At 38.6% G+C, this 13,609-nt stretch overlaps 1 protein-coding gene across 2 annotated transcripts; it reads left to right on the forward strand.

The window, feature by feature from the left end:
• The first annotated feature begins 3,219 nt into the window (after window positions 1-3,219).
• LOC143879630 (protein FLX-like 4) lies at window positions 3,220-12,465 on the forward strand. 2 transcript variants are annotated; one of them, XM_077382111.1, is made up of 4 exons: window positions 3,220-3,375; window positions 10,636-11,266; window positions 11,597-11,736; window positions 11,850-12,465. In XM_077382111.1, the coding sequence occupies exons 2-4, from the start codon at window positions 10,716-10,718 to the stop codon at window positions 12,095-12,097; spliced, it is 939 nt and encodes a 312-aa protein (XP_077238226.1). In that variant the 5' UTR covers window positions 3,220-3,375; window positions 10,636-10,715; the 3' UTR covers window positions 12,098-12,465. The 2 variants fall into 2 exon arrangements, with proteins under 2 accessions (XP_077238226.1, XP_077238227.1); XM_077382112.1 differs by having other exon boundaries at window positions 3,273-3,375; window positions 10,631-11,266.
• The last annotated feature ends 1,144 nt before the right edge of the window (window positions 12,466-13,609 follow it).

Here is a 13,609-nt window from a genome sequence, read left to right on the forward strand (position 1 = left end):
AAAAGAAAACAGGGGCTAACATAACGGGACTAGGATCACTCAATGAGAGTGGGACTATGGCAATAAGTAAAAATTAAAAACTGTGCCACTGAGCTTGGTTACTTCTCTAAGGTGATGAAGTATAAATGATTAAATAACACCAACTCTAACAGCTTAAGCTTTTGGAGTGAATGGTTGTTTCACATATGGATCAACTCCAAATACTGTCCGATTGGCACAAAGGAGGCATTATACAGGAATAATACATTGTATCCTTATAGTATGTTTGTAGACATATAGATGATTTGGATGAAAATGAAACTATGGCAAATAATATTAGGGAAATGATATCAACACCCCCAACGTTTTGATAAGCTGGGCGCATCTTATCGTTTAGTATTTAAAGGGCTGTCAGAAGGATATTATAGTTCTCAAAAAGCTCTTTCAAGCCCTTTAAATATCAAATGGCAACATACTTCACGCATGTTATTATAACGTTGCAGTGCGGATATCATTTCCCTATAATCTATGCTTTCTAATCTATACAAACACTCAACTCACCATTCCTTTCTTTTCCACAAATATCCTCGCAAACTGCACGATGTGTCTAATGCATTTAACTGAACAATTCCAGACAAAAAAGGAAACAACACGAAACTGGTAATCTATAAAGTGCAAACTAAAATGTCCCACACGAGCTTCACGTAGGAAAATGGAGTGTTATTTATTCTCGACTTGCAAAAGAAATTCAAACGCAGACACACCCAAAGACAGGCATGAAACCCTACTTACTGGAGCTTCAATATTAGCTGTGAAATTGGACATGTCCTGATTCTGCTTGTATTGCCCATGTAGAAAGTGGGGTGTGAAACCTTCCATATTGATTTGACTATGCTTTGGATCCCCTATGGCCTAAAAAGTAGTGCAAAATTACAATCTAACATCCAATAACGTGCATATGTTCTTGTCGTTAAATTCTCGCTTATAGATGGAACGCGCGGTTCAAGAAAGTTGCAACAGAGATCTACGAAATAACTAAGATCTCAAGCACAAAATGATCTTATTGATAGAGCAAGAATTTAAAGATTACATTCGAGATTCAAAGCAAAAATGATCTAAAGCTTACGAAGAGAAACTAAGCTGAGTTCATATCTCTCCATCCTCAGATCTTAGATCAGAAAGCTTGTTGAGGAAGATAGGGTTTTTCTCTTGAGTGAATGTTCCCCCTTGAATGAATGGGAGCATTCCCTTTTATAGTAGAAGAGATCATACATCCTTAGTTAGGCACCTTCATATAGACCATTCTTAGCGTATATTCGGAATAAAGCCACCTGTCGCTGTCAAGTGATCGTGGGATCAGATCTGTAACGGCTTTTGCTGACGTGGCTCGAGGGAATCATACGATCTTTTATAACCGGAGAGCGATAAATGATTTATTTTTAGTCGTTGGATCGGATTGTGCCACGTGTCGAAATCGTAGAGTATGGAACCAATTTTACCCTCAACACATGTATTTTTCTACATGGGAAAATTTTTCTATATGCAAATTTTGACGTCCTAGTTTAAGGACAAGGACAGGAAATCCACCTCCCTCAGGACTTGAAAAAGATGACTGATTCAACCTCTCTCGCGACTAACTTCTTCCTATAAAAATCCAACTGTTTTTGTAGGATCACATCAGCCATATATAATTTTAACATTTCACAAAAGAGTGAAAGGCTAATATTAATACGAAGAAATTAGACCGTAGATTGGAAAATTTAAGGTGTGTTAAAGATAGAAACATGATTTTTAAAAGGGAAGTGATATTTACACCCCTTTTCATCACTAGGGACACCCAGCGTCAGTGTATCAATGGCAAAAAGGGACCTAATGTACTTTATGTCAGAAAAATCCAGTGGTTTGGATTGCAAAGTACACTGGCAAATGGGTGTCCCTGGTGATAAAAGGGGCGTAAATATCATTTCCCTTTTTAAAAATAGAATAATTGACAGTTTTTTCTAATCCCCAAAAATGGCAAATCCTAATTAATGATAGAAATGTGAAATTGGAGGGTCTCTCTAAAGGACAACACTAGATGTAGCAAAGGCTATTTTCCATCCTTGTATTTACCTCTTTTGTGCTCTTTCTTAACTAGGTTAATGAGAATTCATATACTGTGGGGCCAATGTTAGGGTTCCACACAAAAGCAAAGATCCCACATTGGAGAAGTAAAGAGATGCGGATGGGTTTATAAAGGATTGGGTACCTTCCCCTTAACGGCTGGCTTTTACGGGTGAGTTCTACCCAGGTCCCAACAAGTAAGTTCTATCAGCTAGCCAAGTTGTGGTATCCCTTGTGTACTCTAGAGGGCGGAGAAAATTCATTGGGTCTCGTAGTTACCATGTTTTTTCTATGCGTGTGGAGGGATAAATTGTTGGGGTTCCACGAAAAGCAAAGTTCTCACATTGTAAAACTGAAGAGATGCGAATGGGCTTACAATGGCTTGGGCACCCTCCCCTTAGCGGCTAGCTTTTAGGGATGATTCTACAAATGTCCCAACTCCCACTTTAAAGAATGATACAAACCGTTCATTTGTCGGGTCACTGCGTCAATAGGCTGCACCCCTTGAATCATTTCCACGGCATGATCCTGACCTTCAAAGCTCAAGGTTTTTTCCCCTTTCCCTCTTGTGCCTCAAAGAATGTCCTTCTCCAAGTTGTGTGTGCGCTCAGTGCGTGGCAACTCCCACCGTGCTCGCCACCATGAATTTGAGCCCAAAACTGAATATTGGTCTAAAAATCGGGAGGAATGATAAAATGAAGGGCACCCTTGCAAAAGCCAGTTACAATGGCGCCCCATTGGTCCATTGCAACAAAGTGCATTTATATGGCCACATAAAACTATAAAAAATGGTGCAGACAAACATAGAAGGACCAATGGGGCACCCTTGCAGAAGGCATTTAGCGGACTGGGTGTTGCATGAGAAAGCAGGCACGAAGATGAATTAAGAAAACCCGTACAATTTGAAGAAGTTCATCATCAAATGGAGGATCCAATGAGCGCGGTTTTTTGCTTATCACCCCGAGGTGGGACTTCCACCTTAGTGTAAAGCGTAGTCATATATACACTAGAGTGGGGTGGCTCAGGGAAAAAACGGGGCGAATATATCAATACCGTAGGTAGATGGCTGATCAATTTGATTTTTGGGCCCACGCACACTTAGGTACCGTCCCCAGTTCGTACAAGGCGCTGAATTTTGGGCCTCGGACCCGCAGGTCCACCCGACCTAGCCGTAATTTACGGGTCCGGGTCACATATTACTAACCCGCTGAATTTACAACCCGGCCCGAACCCCCACAAAAACACAACAGGAATACAGAACCCTAAAAGCTTCATCTTTCGTCTTCTCTCCAGGTATCTCTCTCTCTCTCTCTCTCCCAACCTCTCTCTTTCTCACTCTATATCTCTCTCGCCCTCTCTCTATTTTGAGTTTAATAGGGTTAGGGGGGTGATCCTAACCCTGGGCTCTGTAGATTTTTGGGGCAGGGTTAGGGTATCTCTAATTTCTGATTCTCTTATCTTGATTTTTAATAGGGTCAGGGTTTGGGTTTTCAATAGGAGTAGGGTTTCTTGCTGCCATAAAATTTCTTCATTTTCTTTCTGGATTTTCTTCGATAGCAGATTTCCATATTGATGAAGTTTGTCAAAAATCATTTTCCAACCGAGACACACTTCTTAGGCCTGGAATTCGAATGTAGAACTAGTTTTGTGGGATTAGGATCATGAGATGAATTTGTATGATTAGTTTTGAATTTTGACTCTCGAATCCCACAAAATTCATTGGGATTAGGATCATTAGTTTTCCATATTGCAGCTCCCAACAGAGGGCAAAAACAGGAAAAATTGTAGCGATTGTGGGAATACTTTAGAAGACGAGTTGATTGAAAACTGTGGCGATTGAGCGAATACTTTATACAGTGTTGAAGAAATTTTTTAGAAGACAAGTTAATTGAAAATTGTAGCGATTGTGGGAACACTTTATAGTTTATATACTGTAGAATAAATGAAGATCGAGGTAGAGATATCTAAGTATTGAGTGAATTAACACCAATCATCAATGTGTAAAAATAACAAGTGAATAGAGAAGTGATATCAAATGAAGACCACTTTTAAGCATTATTACATGTTATCTCTCTCTCTCTCTCTCTCTCTCTCTCTCTCTCTCTCTCTCTCTCATTTTTATGTTTTTCAATATTCTTGGTTTCTTTTCCAGTCTTGACACAAGTCCCGTAATGAAAGTTGCGTTTTTTTTTTTTCACAACAGTTTTGCTGTGTTCTTGCTAATAGGTGATGCAGCCGTACCTTCTAAAATTAAGACACAAATTGCTCTTAGAAAGTCTACCTGTTTGGGATATTATGTTTCCTAAATTTTCTTCCTCTGCTTTACTTTAGCAAGTATGATACTAGTATTTAGAGGTTTAGAAAGTTGGAAAGCTTACTTTTATTAGAAGCGGTGTTTAAAAACACGGATGCGGCGCGGAATGCGGCCAAAGAAAATCCTAGTTGACTCGGCGTGGACGTGGTCAAGAGCGTTGTTGATGCAGCTGTGTACTTGGTTGACGCGGTCATAATTCAGGAGAGTTAAAGGAGTTTTTATTGACTCTTTAGTACAAAATGCAGATGCGGCGCAACACGGAACACGACCAAGGTAAAAGGGAGTCAACTCAGGGAAGTCGATGCAGACACGGGGGAGTTTTAAAACTATAGAAGTCCAAAAGAAGTATATTTCTTTCTTTTAGGAAGAGTAGTTTTAGAAAGTTTCATGACTCTTAGTTTGGTTATGTAAATAACTATATCTTACTTAGGGAAGGAGCTTTTTGATGGAATAAAGAATTTCTTACGTTTTTGTGCAAGAGACTTGGAACTTCTTCTTGAATATGTTCTTTTTGTAAATTTGTGTTCGGCTTTGCGATTTCTTCTTCTAGTGGATTCACTCAAGTCTTCTTTTTTCAATCTGAATCGAAGAATATAAAAAGAAGGAAAAATAAATAGAAGCTGCTAAATGATAGCTCGAAATCCAATTATGAAAGATTTCGCTGCAATCAATAGAGTAATAATAAGTAATACAATTATTTTTAACTATCCATATTTTTTTAATCCCAGTTAGTATTTCATTTACTATCTTGTATGCTCTTGAACAGCCTGCCCTAGACCCACAGTTCCATTTCTGTTCTCCCCCTATTAATTCTATGAATCGAAGTCGATTTGCTTTATAAAAAGAAGATATCAATGAAACTTTCTAAAACTACTCTTCCTAAAAAAATAGAAATATATTTCTGTTCGATTTTTAATTAGGGGTGGCAATGATTCGGTTTAGGTTTGGTTTGACCCCCAAACCGAACCGAACCGAACCGAACCGACATGCTTACAACCAAACCGAACCGACCCGAACCGAAATGAAACAAAACATGCTTAACTCCAAAACGAAACCGAAACTGAACCAAACCGATGAAAAGGGGCGCATTTATCATTTTCCTATGAAAAGGGGCGCATTTATCATTGTCCAAACCGAAACCAAACCGAAACCAAAACTGAACCGCAATTTGAATCGGCTTGGTTACCGAATTTTTGGTTCGGTTCGGTTCGGATGATTTTGCCACCCCTACTTCTAATAAAAGTAAGCTTTCCAACTTTCTAAACTTCTAAATAGTTGTATCCTACTTGCTAAAGTAAAGCAAAGGAAGAAAATTTAGGAAACATATCTAAGAGTCATTTGTGGCTTAATTTTAGAAGGTACGGCTGGATCAGACTCCCCTGGTTGAGAATGACTCGTCCTTGAGTCCAAATGCTCATCACCATCATCTTCATGATACACCTCGAAATCAGCTACATTAAAAATTGCAGAAACTCCCGTGTCGCCAGGTTAATCAATCATAAAAGCATTCTCACCAGTACGCTTGAGCACACAAATTAGTCCATAAGCTCGATCTTGCAACTTGCCATGTTTGCCCCTTGAAAATCTCTCTCTCCATGTTGATCCAAACAAGGGCTCCTTTAATTTTCACATGCTTCCTAGCTTATCGGCTAATCCTTTGTAATTTTTATTGCTCTCCTCAAGCTTCTCTCAAACCCATTCATGCAATTTTTGGATATATTCGGCTATATTATTAGCATTTCCACTGAAACAATCCAAAACCAATGGACTATTTGGATTCTGATTGTACACCACTTCACACCATTGATCATCTTGATACTGTTTACCGACAAAAAAGGAAACTAAGAGTCATGAAACTTTCTAAAACTACTCTTCCTAAAAATAGAAATATACTTCTTTTGAACTTGTAATAAAAGTAAGCTTTCGAACTTTCTAAACCTCTAAATAGTAAAGCAAAGGGATAACATTTAGGAAACATAATATCCCCAATAGGTAGTCTTTCTAAGAGCCATTTGTGGCTTAATTTTAGAAGGTAGGCTGCATCAATAGGTCACCCTACTAGTAACATATTCACATGACATCCACACTGTACACTTTTTTTTCATTCAAATTGTGGAGAAACTATATTTCCAACTTGAATTGAAAAATTTCTAGCCTCACCACCACTAGTGGGCGCTTTGAAAGACATCTCAGTGGGAGAGTATGCTACTAAAGAAAAGACGCTTAAACCAGAAGGCATGGAAGGGCAAGAATAAACTGAACAGGGGTAATGAAAACATAGAAATTCATCAGTGTTGGAATCGTTTGAAATTAGATAATTGTTGGTGAATAATGTAGCCAGACAACTTTTGGAATTTGGTTTTCAGAAAAAAAGAGCCACTCAAGTTCATTGAAAAATGAGACATGGGAATCTTAAAACATGGAGATGTGAACGGAGATAGATTGCGACTCAATTAATTTGTGAGAGAGGACGAGCTAACTGTTTTTCTTGTATTTAAAATGGATTTAAACCTATGATTTGGTCGACACTTCGAATTTATTGCCAACACACGTGTCGTGTCGTGTCCGACGCACACCTGTGTCCACATGTGTCGACACTCCTTTAGACACTTTTTAGATTATTGCTAGAACTGTTGGCAACTTTATATGTATGCATGTGTATGAGTGTGACACTATTTCTAGTTTTTAGAGGATTCCATGTTAGATACCTCGGATCCGAGTCAAAACTTGGCCGAAACTCGGCACACGTATCCGTGTCCACAAATCATGAGTATATGTACTTTCTATTTTAACCGTGTCCCCGTTTCTAAATTTTGGGAGTTTGCTGTGTCCGACATCCCGTGCCCGTGTCGAGACACGACACTCGTGTTCGTGTTCACAAATCATAGATTTAAACCTCCATTTATGGTGATTTTTACTTTACCTTAGTGCAAATTGCCCATTCTAACAAAAGCAAGAAACTAGTAAATTTACTAGTTGTAGGCATGACGTAGTAGCTTTGAAATCCAATCACTGGTTTGATCAGGGCTGGCTGAGCAAGGTTCACCTGCTTTCAAGAACCCTAACAGGGTACCTACATGATGTAACCTCAATGGAGATGGGTAATGCCCAATGTTGCAGGAAACACCCAGGCTGAGTGGGAATTGCAATTCATGGGAATCACGTTTCTGAAGAGGGAAACGAAGCTATTCCCACTTTCTTGGGAATCATGTTTCCGAACTGTGGGAATCGCGATTCCCACGAATGGGAGTCGCATTTTCTTGTTTGATTTATTTTTCTGCAATGATTATTTTCTGGTTTTGTTATTTTCTGAAATTTCTATTTCGGCATTCGTCTTCATTTCATTTCTGCAAAGAAGTTATGTATGGTATGGATCTTCTATGGAGCTATGATTTGTGGACACAGACACGAGTGTCACATGTCGACACGGACACGGAGTGTCGGACACGGCAAACCCCCAAAATTTAGCAACGGGGCACGGCTAAAATAGAAAGTATATATGATCCAACATCAAATATTAGTTAAAGAAGAGCTTAAAAAGAGTTTATAATAAAAGAGGTAAACAAAATATGCAATAATAAAACAGAATGTCACACTTGACAGCACAAAAACGTGTCCACACCCACATTAAGTTTAACACTTATAGCAGTACATTTAAAAGTGTCCAAAGGAGTGTTGACATGGGCGGAAACGTGTGTCATCAATAAATTCAAAGTGTTTGCTAAATCATAGCTGTGCAGAAAATTTTATAGATGTTAAAAATATCTAAACCAGTTTATAAGAAAATGTAATTGAAGATTGAATAAATGAGAATACAAGCTTCCTTAACCTTAACCTGAAACTGATTTTTATCTTTCAAATGATCATAGAAGAAAACAAACTGATCTATTACCTTTTCTTTCCTATTTCTCTTACAGTTTTTACATAATGAAATTGAAAATTCTGACCGCTTAAAACCGAAATTTTGATTTCTTATTTGATCCATAAGATAAACCAAAACAAAAGAAATCATTGGATCACAAGGATTTGCTGGTTTTATGTCTTTCTAACTTGAAATTTTAAGAAGCAAAGCCTAGAGATCTGATTACAACATAATACAAACGAGAAGAAAAGACTAAACACTAAAACTACAAGCTAAAAATGAAAGTAAGCAAGAAGAAGATCTAATGCAATAGGTTGAAGATCAACCGAATACGTGATGTAAATCATCTGATTACAAGTTTTTCCCATCCAAGTCAATGAAAAACTCCTTCGACTCGCCGGAGTTAGTGAAAAGTTGACTCTCTCAATTATTGTCTTGCCCAATCGAATGCTTTTTACCTTGGTGAAGTTATGCTTGGAGTCCTGAGTCTTTAAATACTGGGCAGTTGGAATAGACAGAGAAGGTAGGAATGACAAAAGAAGGGGGTAGCAGTAGCATCTCCTGTATATAGATCCTGTTTAAATGAAGAAAATTGACAGATGTTTATTTGTTTATTTGAAGTTTCATAGATAATTCTAAGTCTCTGTTATTTCCTCAGTTTATAAGTTTATATGTATTTTAGGATATACGTACTGAAAATTTACTTGTAGATGATTTTTATGTTGGACGGAAAAAGAACAGGCATATCCTCACCTACATTAATTCTTTCCTTTTTCATGAATACTTTATGCTTTTCTTCTTTCTATAGTATTTTGGGTGATACAGAAGGATTTTTCTCACTTTTAATGCCTATTTATGTGGGCTTAGAACCATTCAAAATAAAATAAAATCATGTGGACTTGGAATCAGTATTCTTACTATGGAAAAGAGGATATAATTACTGGCAAATTTCTTAGTTATTAAGTTATTTACTTTATCAGTTTATATGTTTAGTTTAACTGTGTTACACATTAACTAGTTGTGTGTGTGTTGGGGTTATGTTTCATTTCCCATGAGATATTAGTGGACCCATCCTAGTTAGTCTAGGAGTTGACTTTCCCTTGTATTTTTCCTTGATTGACTAAGAAACAAAGAGAGATGAGATTTTGGGATTTCTCTTGCTATATCCGAGAGAGCGCTTTCAGGTTGTAAGCATTGCGAGTGTAAGGATCATGTTAAGAGATTGGTGATAATCTCTTGGGCTTGTTGGTCATAGTGGAAGATGGTTTCTGTCCCGTGGACGTAGGCAAAGTTTTAAATTTTGGTTTTAGTTTCGGTTTTTGCCACAATGGAAATCGAAATATTTCTGTTTTGATGGAAATTTCAGCCGAAATCTTGTACATTTTGTGGAAAAATTTCTGTTTCTCTAAAATTTCACTGGAAATTTCAGTGGAAATCTTGTTAAAAAGGAAATTTCAAAAAATTTGGCAAAATCCTGTAAAAAAATGTTATTCCATGTGACTTTCATTTCGTTCGTGTAGATTTTGGTTGGTTAGTGGAGAAGAAGAAAAGCATATTTTTTTTCGAAGATATGATCTAGAGGTGGAGTTTGATCACAGGCGGGGCGTTTTTCTCTTTGTTTTGGTGTTTAGAAACGAGAGGAGGTGATTTGGTGGAGGTTCCAATTGGTTCGAGGCGATTTAGATACGGTTCTTGCTTAGGGATATCTAGAAAATGGGTACGGAGAGAGTGTCAATCGGCGTATCGTTTATGATCAGTGGTTTTGATCGCTGCAGATGGACGCTAGCCAAACGATCGGCTGGGTTCGAAAAGCCATCGACACTCGAGTTTTAGCTGGATTTTTTGAGATTGTCAGGTTGCTTCTGTGATCAACGTCAAAGTTGGTGATCAGGGTCTTGACTTGTGTTGGGGTTATGCGATCGGTGCGATGGTTGGTGGGTGGACCGCTGGTTGATACTCCTAAGATGCCAATCAGTGTGAAGTTGTTGAAGAGACTGACAAGTCGAAGAAGATTAAGGATGATGAGTTGGAGAGGACAGATCAAGGTCTCTCTCTGTGGTTGACTAAATAAGTTTTGACTCAGGACCGCTCCACATGTACATTGGTCATGTTTTATCGAGTCGGATGGAGTCCGGACCAAGATGATTCGATGATATGTGGTCCGATCTGATTAGGCCCTTTGGGATTTTGTACAGTGTGCACTATGTTTTTCTTTTTTCCATGGGTTAAGATAAGTATATAATACATGTTCTTTTTCCATTGGTTAAGATATCTAAGTATATAATACATGTTTATAAGCATACTATCCTCTTCTTTCTCATTGTATTGCACCTTTTCTGCCTCTGTTTTAGCAGTTCCTTTCATGATTTAAGTGCAGGTTGTTGTCTACCTTGGGTAAGGTAGCTCTTACTTCAGTCAAGTTTCATTTGTGAAATATCCATCAAGACTTGGAGACACATGGCTGCAAGAGGACACATACCATCAGCATTTGAGGGCCGTAATGTCCAAGCTCCAGGGATGATGCGCCATGGTCCATTTCCAGGGTTGGGCCGTGCAGTTCACCGCCCTTTGGAGCATATTCCTCCTCCTGACCTTCTGGAAAACAAAATGGTGGTTCATGCCACTGAGATGGAGCGATTGGCAAGGGAAAATCAGAGATTGGCCATCACCCATGTGGCCCTGAGGCAAGACCTTGTTGCTGCTCAGCAGGAAATGCAGAGACTGCAGGCGCATGTTGGGAGTATCCAAACGGAAAGTGATATTCAAATTAGAGGATTATTGGATAAGATTGTGAAAATGGAGGCCAATCTTAGGGCTGGCGAGAGTGTAAAATTGGACCTCCAGCAGGCACATGCGGAGGCAAAGAGCCTAGTCACGGCTAGACAGGATCTAACAGTTCAAATCCAACAGACCACTCAGGAATTTCAGAAGGTGCATGGTGACTTGGAAAAGTTACCAGAACTGTGCTCTGAGCTTGATGGTTTGAGACAAGAGCATCAGAGACTACGGTAAGCAAAGGACTTTTTTCTGCTGAATTCTTTTGTGGTGGGTTACTCTATTTTTTTTTTTTGTTTTGTGGTGGATTACTCTTATGCCCTGTTCGTTTGGGATTATGACAACTGATTGTCGCCCCCCAATCTGATTATTGGACCCAAAATTAATGTAATTCTGGGTCCAATAATCGGATTGGGAGGGTGGCAATTGATTGCCACAATCTGAAACAAACAGGGCCTTAGCCTTCCATAGATCTGTGTTCAAATTCCGAGAACTGATTCTTTATCCGTTAGATTTTTTAATTACCTATCTTATGAAGCAATCCTCATTTTCTGTTTGAGAAGGGCTGCTTTTGAGTATGAAAAGGGTTTGAATATGCAACAAGTGGAGCAGATGCAGGCAATGGAGAACAACCTGGTGTCAATGGCAAGAGAGGTGGAGAAATTACGTGCCGAGGTGTCGACCGCGGAGAAGAGAGCTCATGGTAATGCATTTATTCTTTTAACCTTCTCTCTCTCTCTCTTTCTCTCTCTCTCTCTCTCTCTCTCTCTCTCTCTCTCTCTGGCTTAACTCATACTATTAGTACCTTATATGCAGCGCCAAATCCGTATGTGTACAGTAGCCCTGATCCTCCATATCCAGCAGTTGGGCAAGGCATTAGCTATGTAGATGGTTATGGAAGGCCTCAGGTTCAGATGAATGGAGGGCCAGGAGGGGAGGTAATGAATACATATGGTGGCGGTGTTGGTTTTGCCGGTAGTGGTGTTGCTGGTGGAGCTGGTGGTGTTGCATGGGGAGGGTCATATGATGCTGTGAGAGGAGCCCGGCCGCTACCAAGGAGGTAAAGGTGGAGAATGTCTTCTCATATTGGGTGTCCAAGATTTCTACCCTAATCTTTGTGTTTAGGTTTCATTGCTTAAGCAAGCATGTGAATTATGATCTTGTGAGGTGGCAATGAGAACTCTTTCTTTGCTCGGGTGTTGATATAATCAAGGTTACCCATGTTGATCTTATGTCAAGTCTGGGACCTATGCCTGAAACCTGTGGTTGTAAACCACAACTCGATTGAATATCACTAAGATTAGGACATGTTTATATCCATACTTTGAATTATCAGTTGCTAGAATTTTCTGTCAGCAATATGCTACATTAAACCGAGTTATCTGTGCTATTATAAATTTATAATAATGGTATTAGATGAATTGTTGACCAATGTAGAATTCCAGATGCTAATATTTATCTAATAATGTTATTAGATGAATTTGTTGACAATGAATCTGTTTGATATTAGTCATGCAAGCACCCATGGTCTCGGTAGGTTTGCCTGCGGATTCCGTTACACCGGTAGTATGATTAGCATCAAATGTAAAGTAATATTGAGGGTATCTTAGTCAATTTAGAAAGGGGCTAGTACAGTAGAAACATGTAAAGAAAAGAAAATGATCTATGCACTACCTTGACACTCCTCAATTTTTAAGCACTTTTCTAATTGGCTGTTATAGCAACTTGAAAATTGTTAACAACTAATTAGAAAAATGAAAATTTCTGCGAAAGTGCGTAGCAATTCTTTCCTTGAAGGGTGGAATAGTTTTACACTATAACTAGATTCTTTGATTCGGAAAAATAATTACATAATTTTAGATGATGAAAATCTGAGGATGCTATACAAGAACATTTTAATTTTAATGGGTACAATTAGGCTTATAAATATAAATTAAAAAATAAGATGAAATTCGTCATTATTATTGATAATATTATGAGAGGGAATTGCTAGGCAATTTCACAAAAAGCTATTTCGCGGTTCACTTTTTCCAGAGGGAACAGCCACGTCAAATGAATTAAATGAATAAGACAAAATCTGCGGCTGGGTGGCTGTTCTCTCATGAAAAAGAGAGCTGTGAAATGACTTTCTGCGATTATTTTACAAAACTAGCTGCTAAAAAAGAATTGATAATGGATCTTTCTAACAAGCACTGATCATGGTTGGACCAAAATGTAAATAAAAATTTAAGAAATATTAAGACGTTACCTTTATTCGCGTTAGCTTGTGCCTGTTGAATTCATAAAAGGTAAATGCCAGTGTTCTAAAGATGATTGCTAATGAAAAAGATGATGATCAAGCCGACTCCGACCATAATTCGGAGCCTCTGCATCTTCAGAAGATCTTCGCAATCATAGTCCCTCATGAACATTAATGATATTCCGGCCGCAAGCACCGGAAGAGAGAGAAGGTAACAGAATATGGCTAAGGGACCGATAATTTTATCTACCTTAGTTGCCATTTTTCGAAGCTTTCGAGCTTCATTTGCTTCTTGAGTGTTGCCATTGTCACCCATCACGTACAAGCTTTACCAATT

The sequence above is a fragment of the Tasmannia lanceolata genome, unplaced genomic scaffold (genome assembly GCF_043159265.1).
Source record: "Tasmannia lanceolata isolate RefF3 unplaced genomic scaffold, GAP_Taslan_0.1 ptg000006l, whole genome shotgun sequence".
Taxonomy (NCBI): domain Eukaryota; kingdom Viridiplantae; phylum Streptophyta; class Magnoliopsida; order Canellales; family Winteraceae; genus Tasmannia; species Tasmannia lanceolata.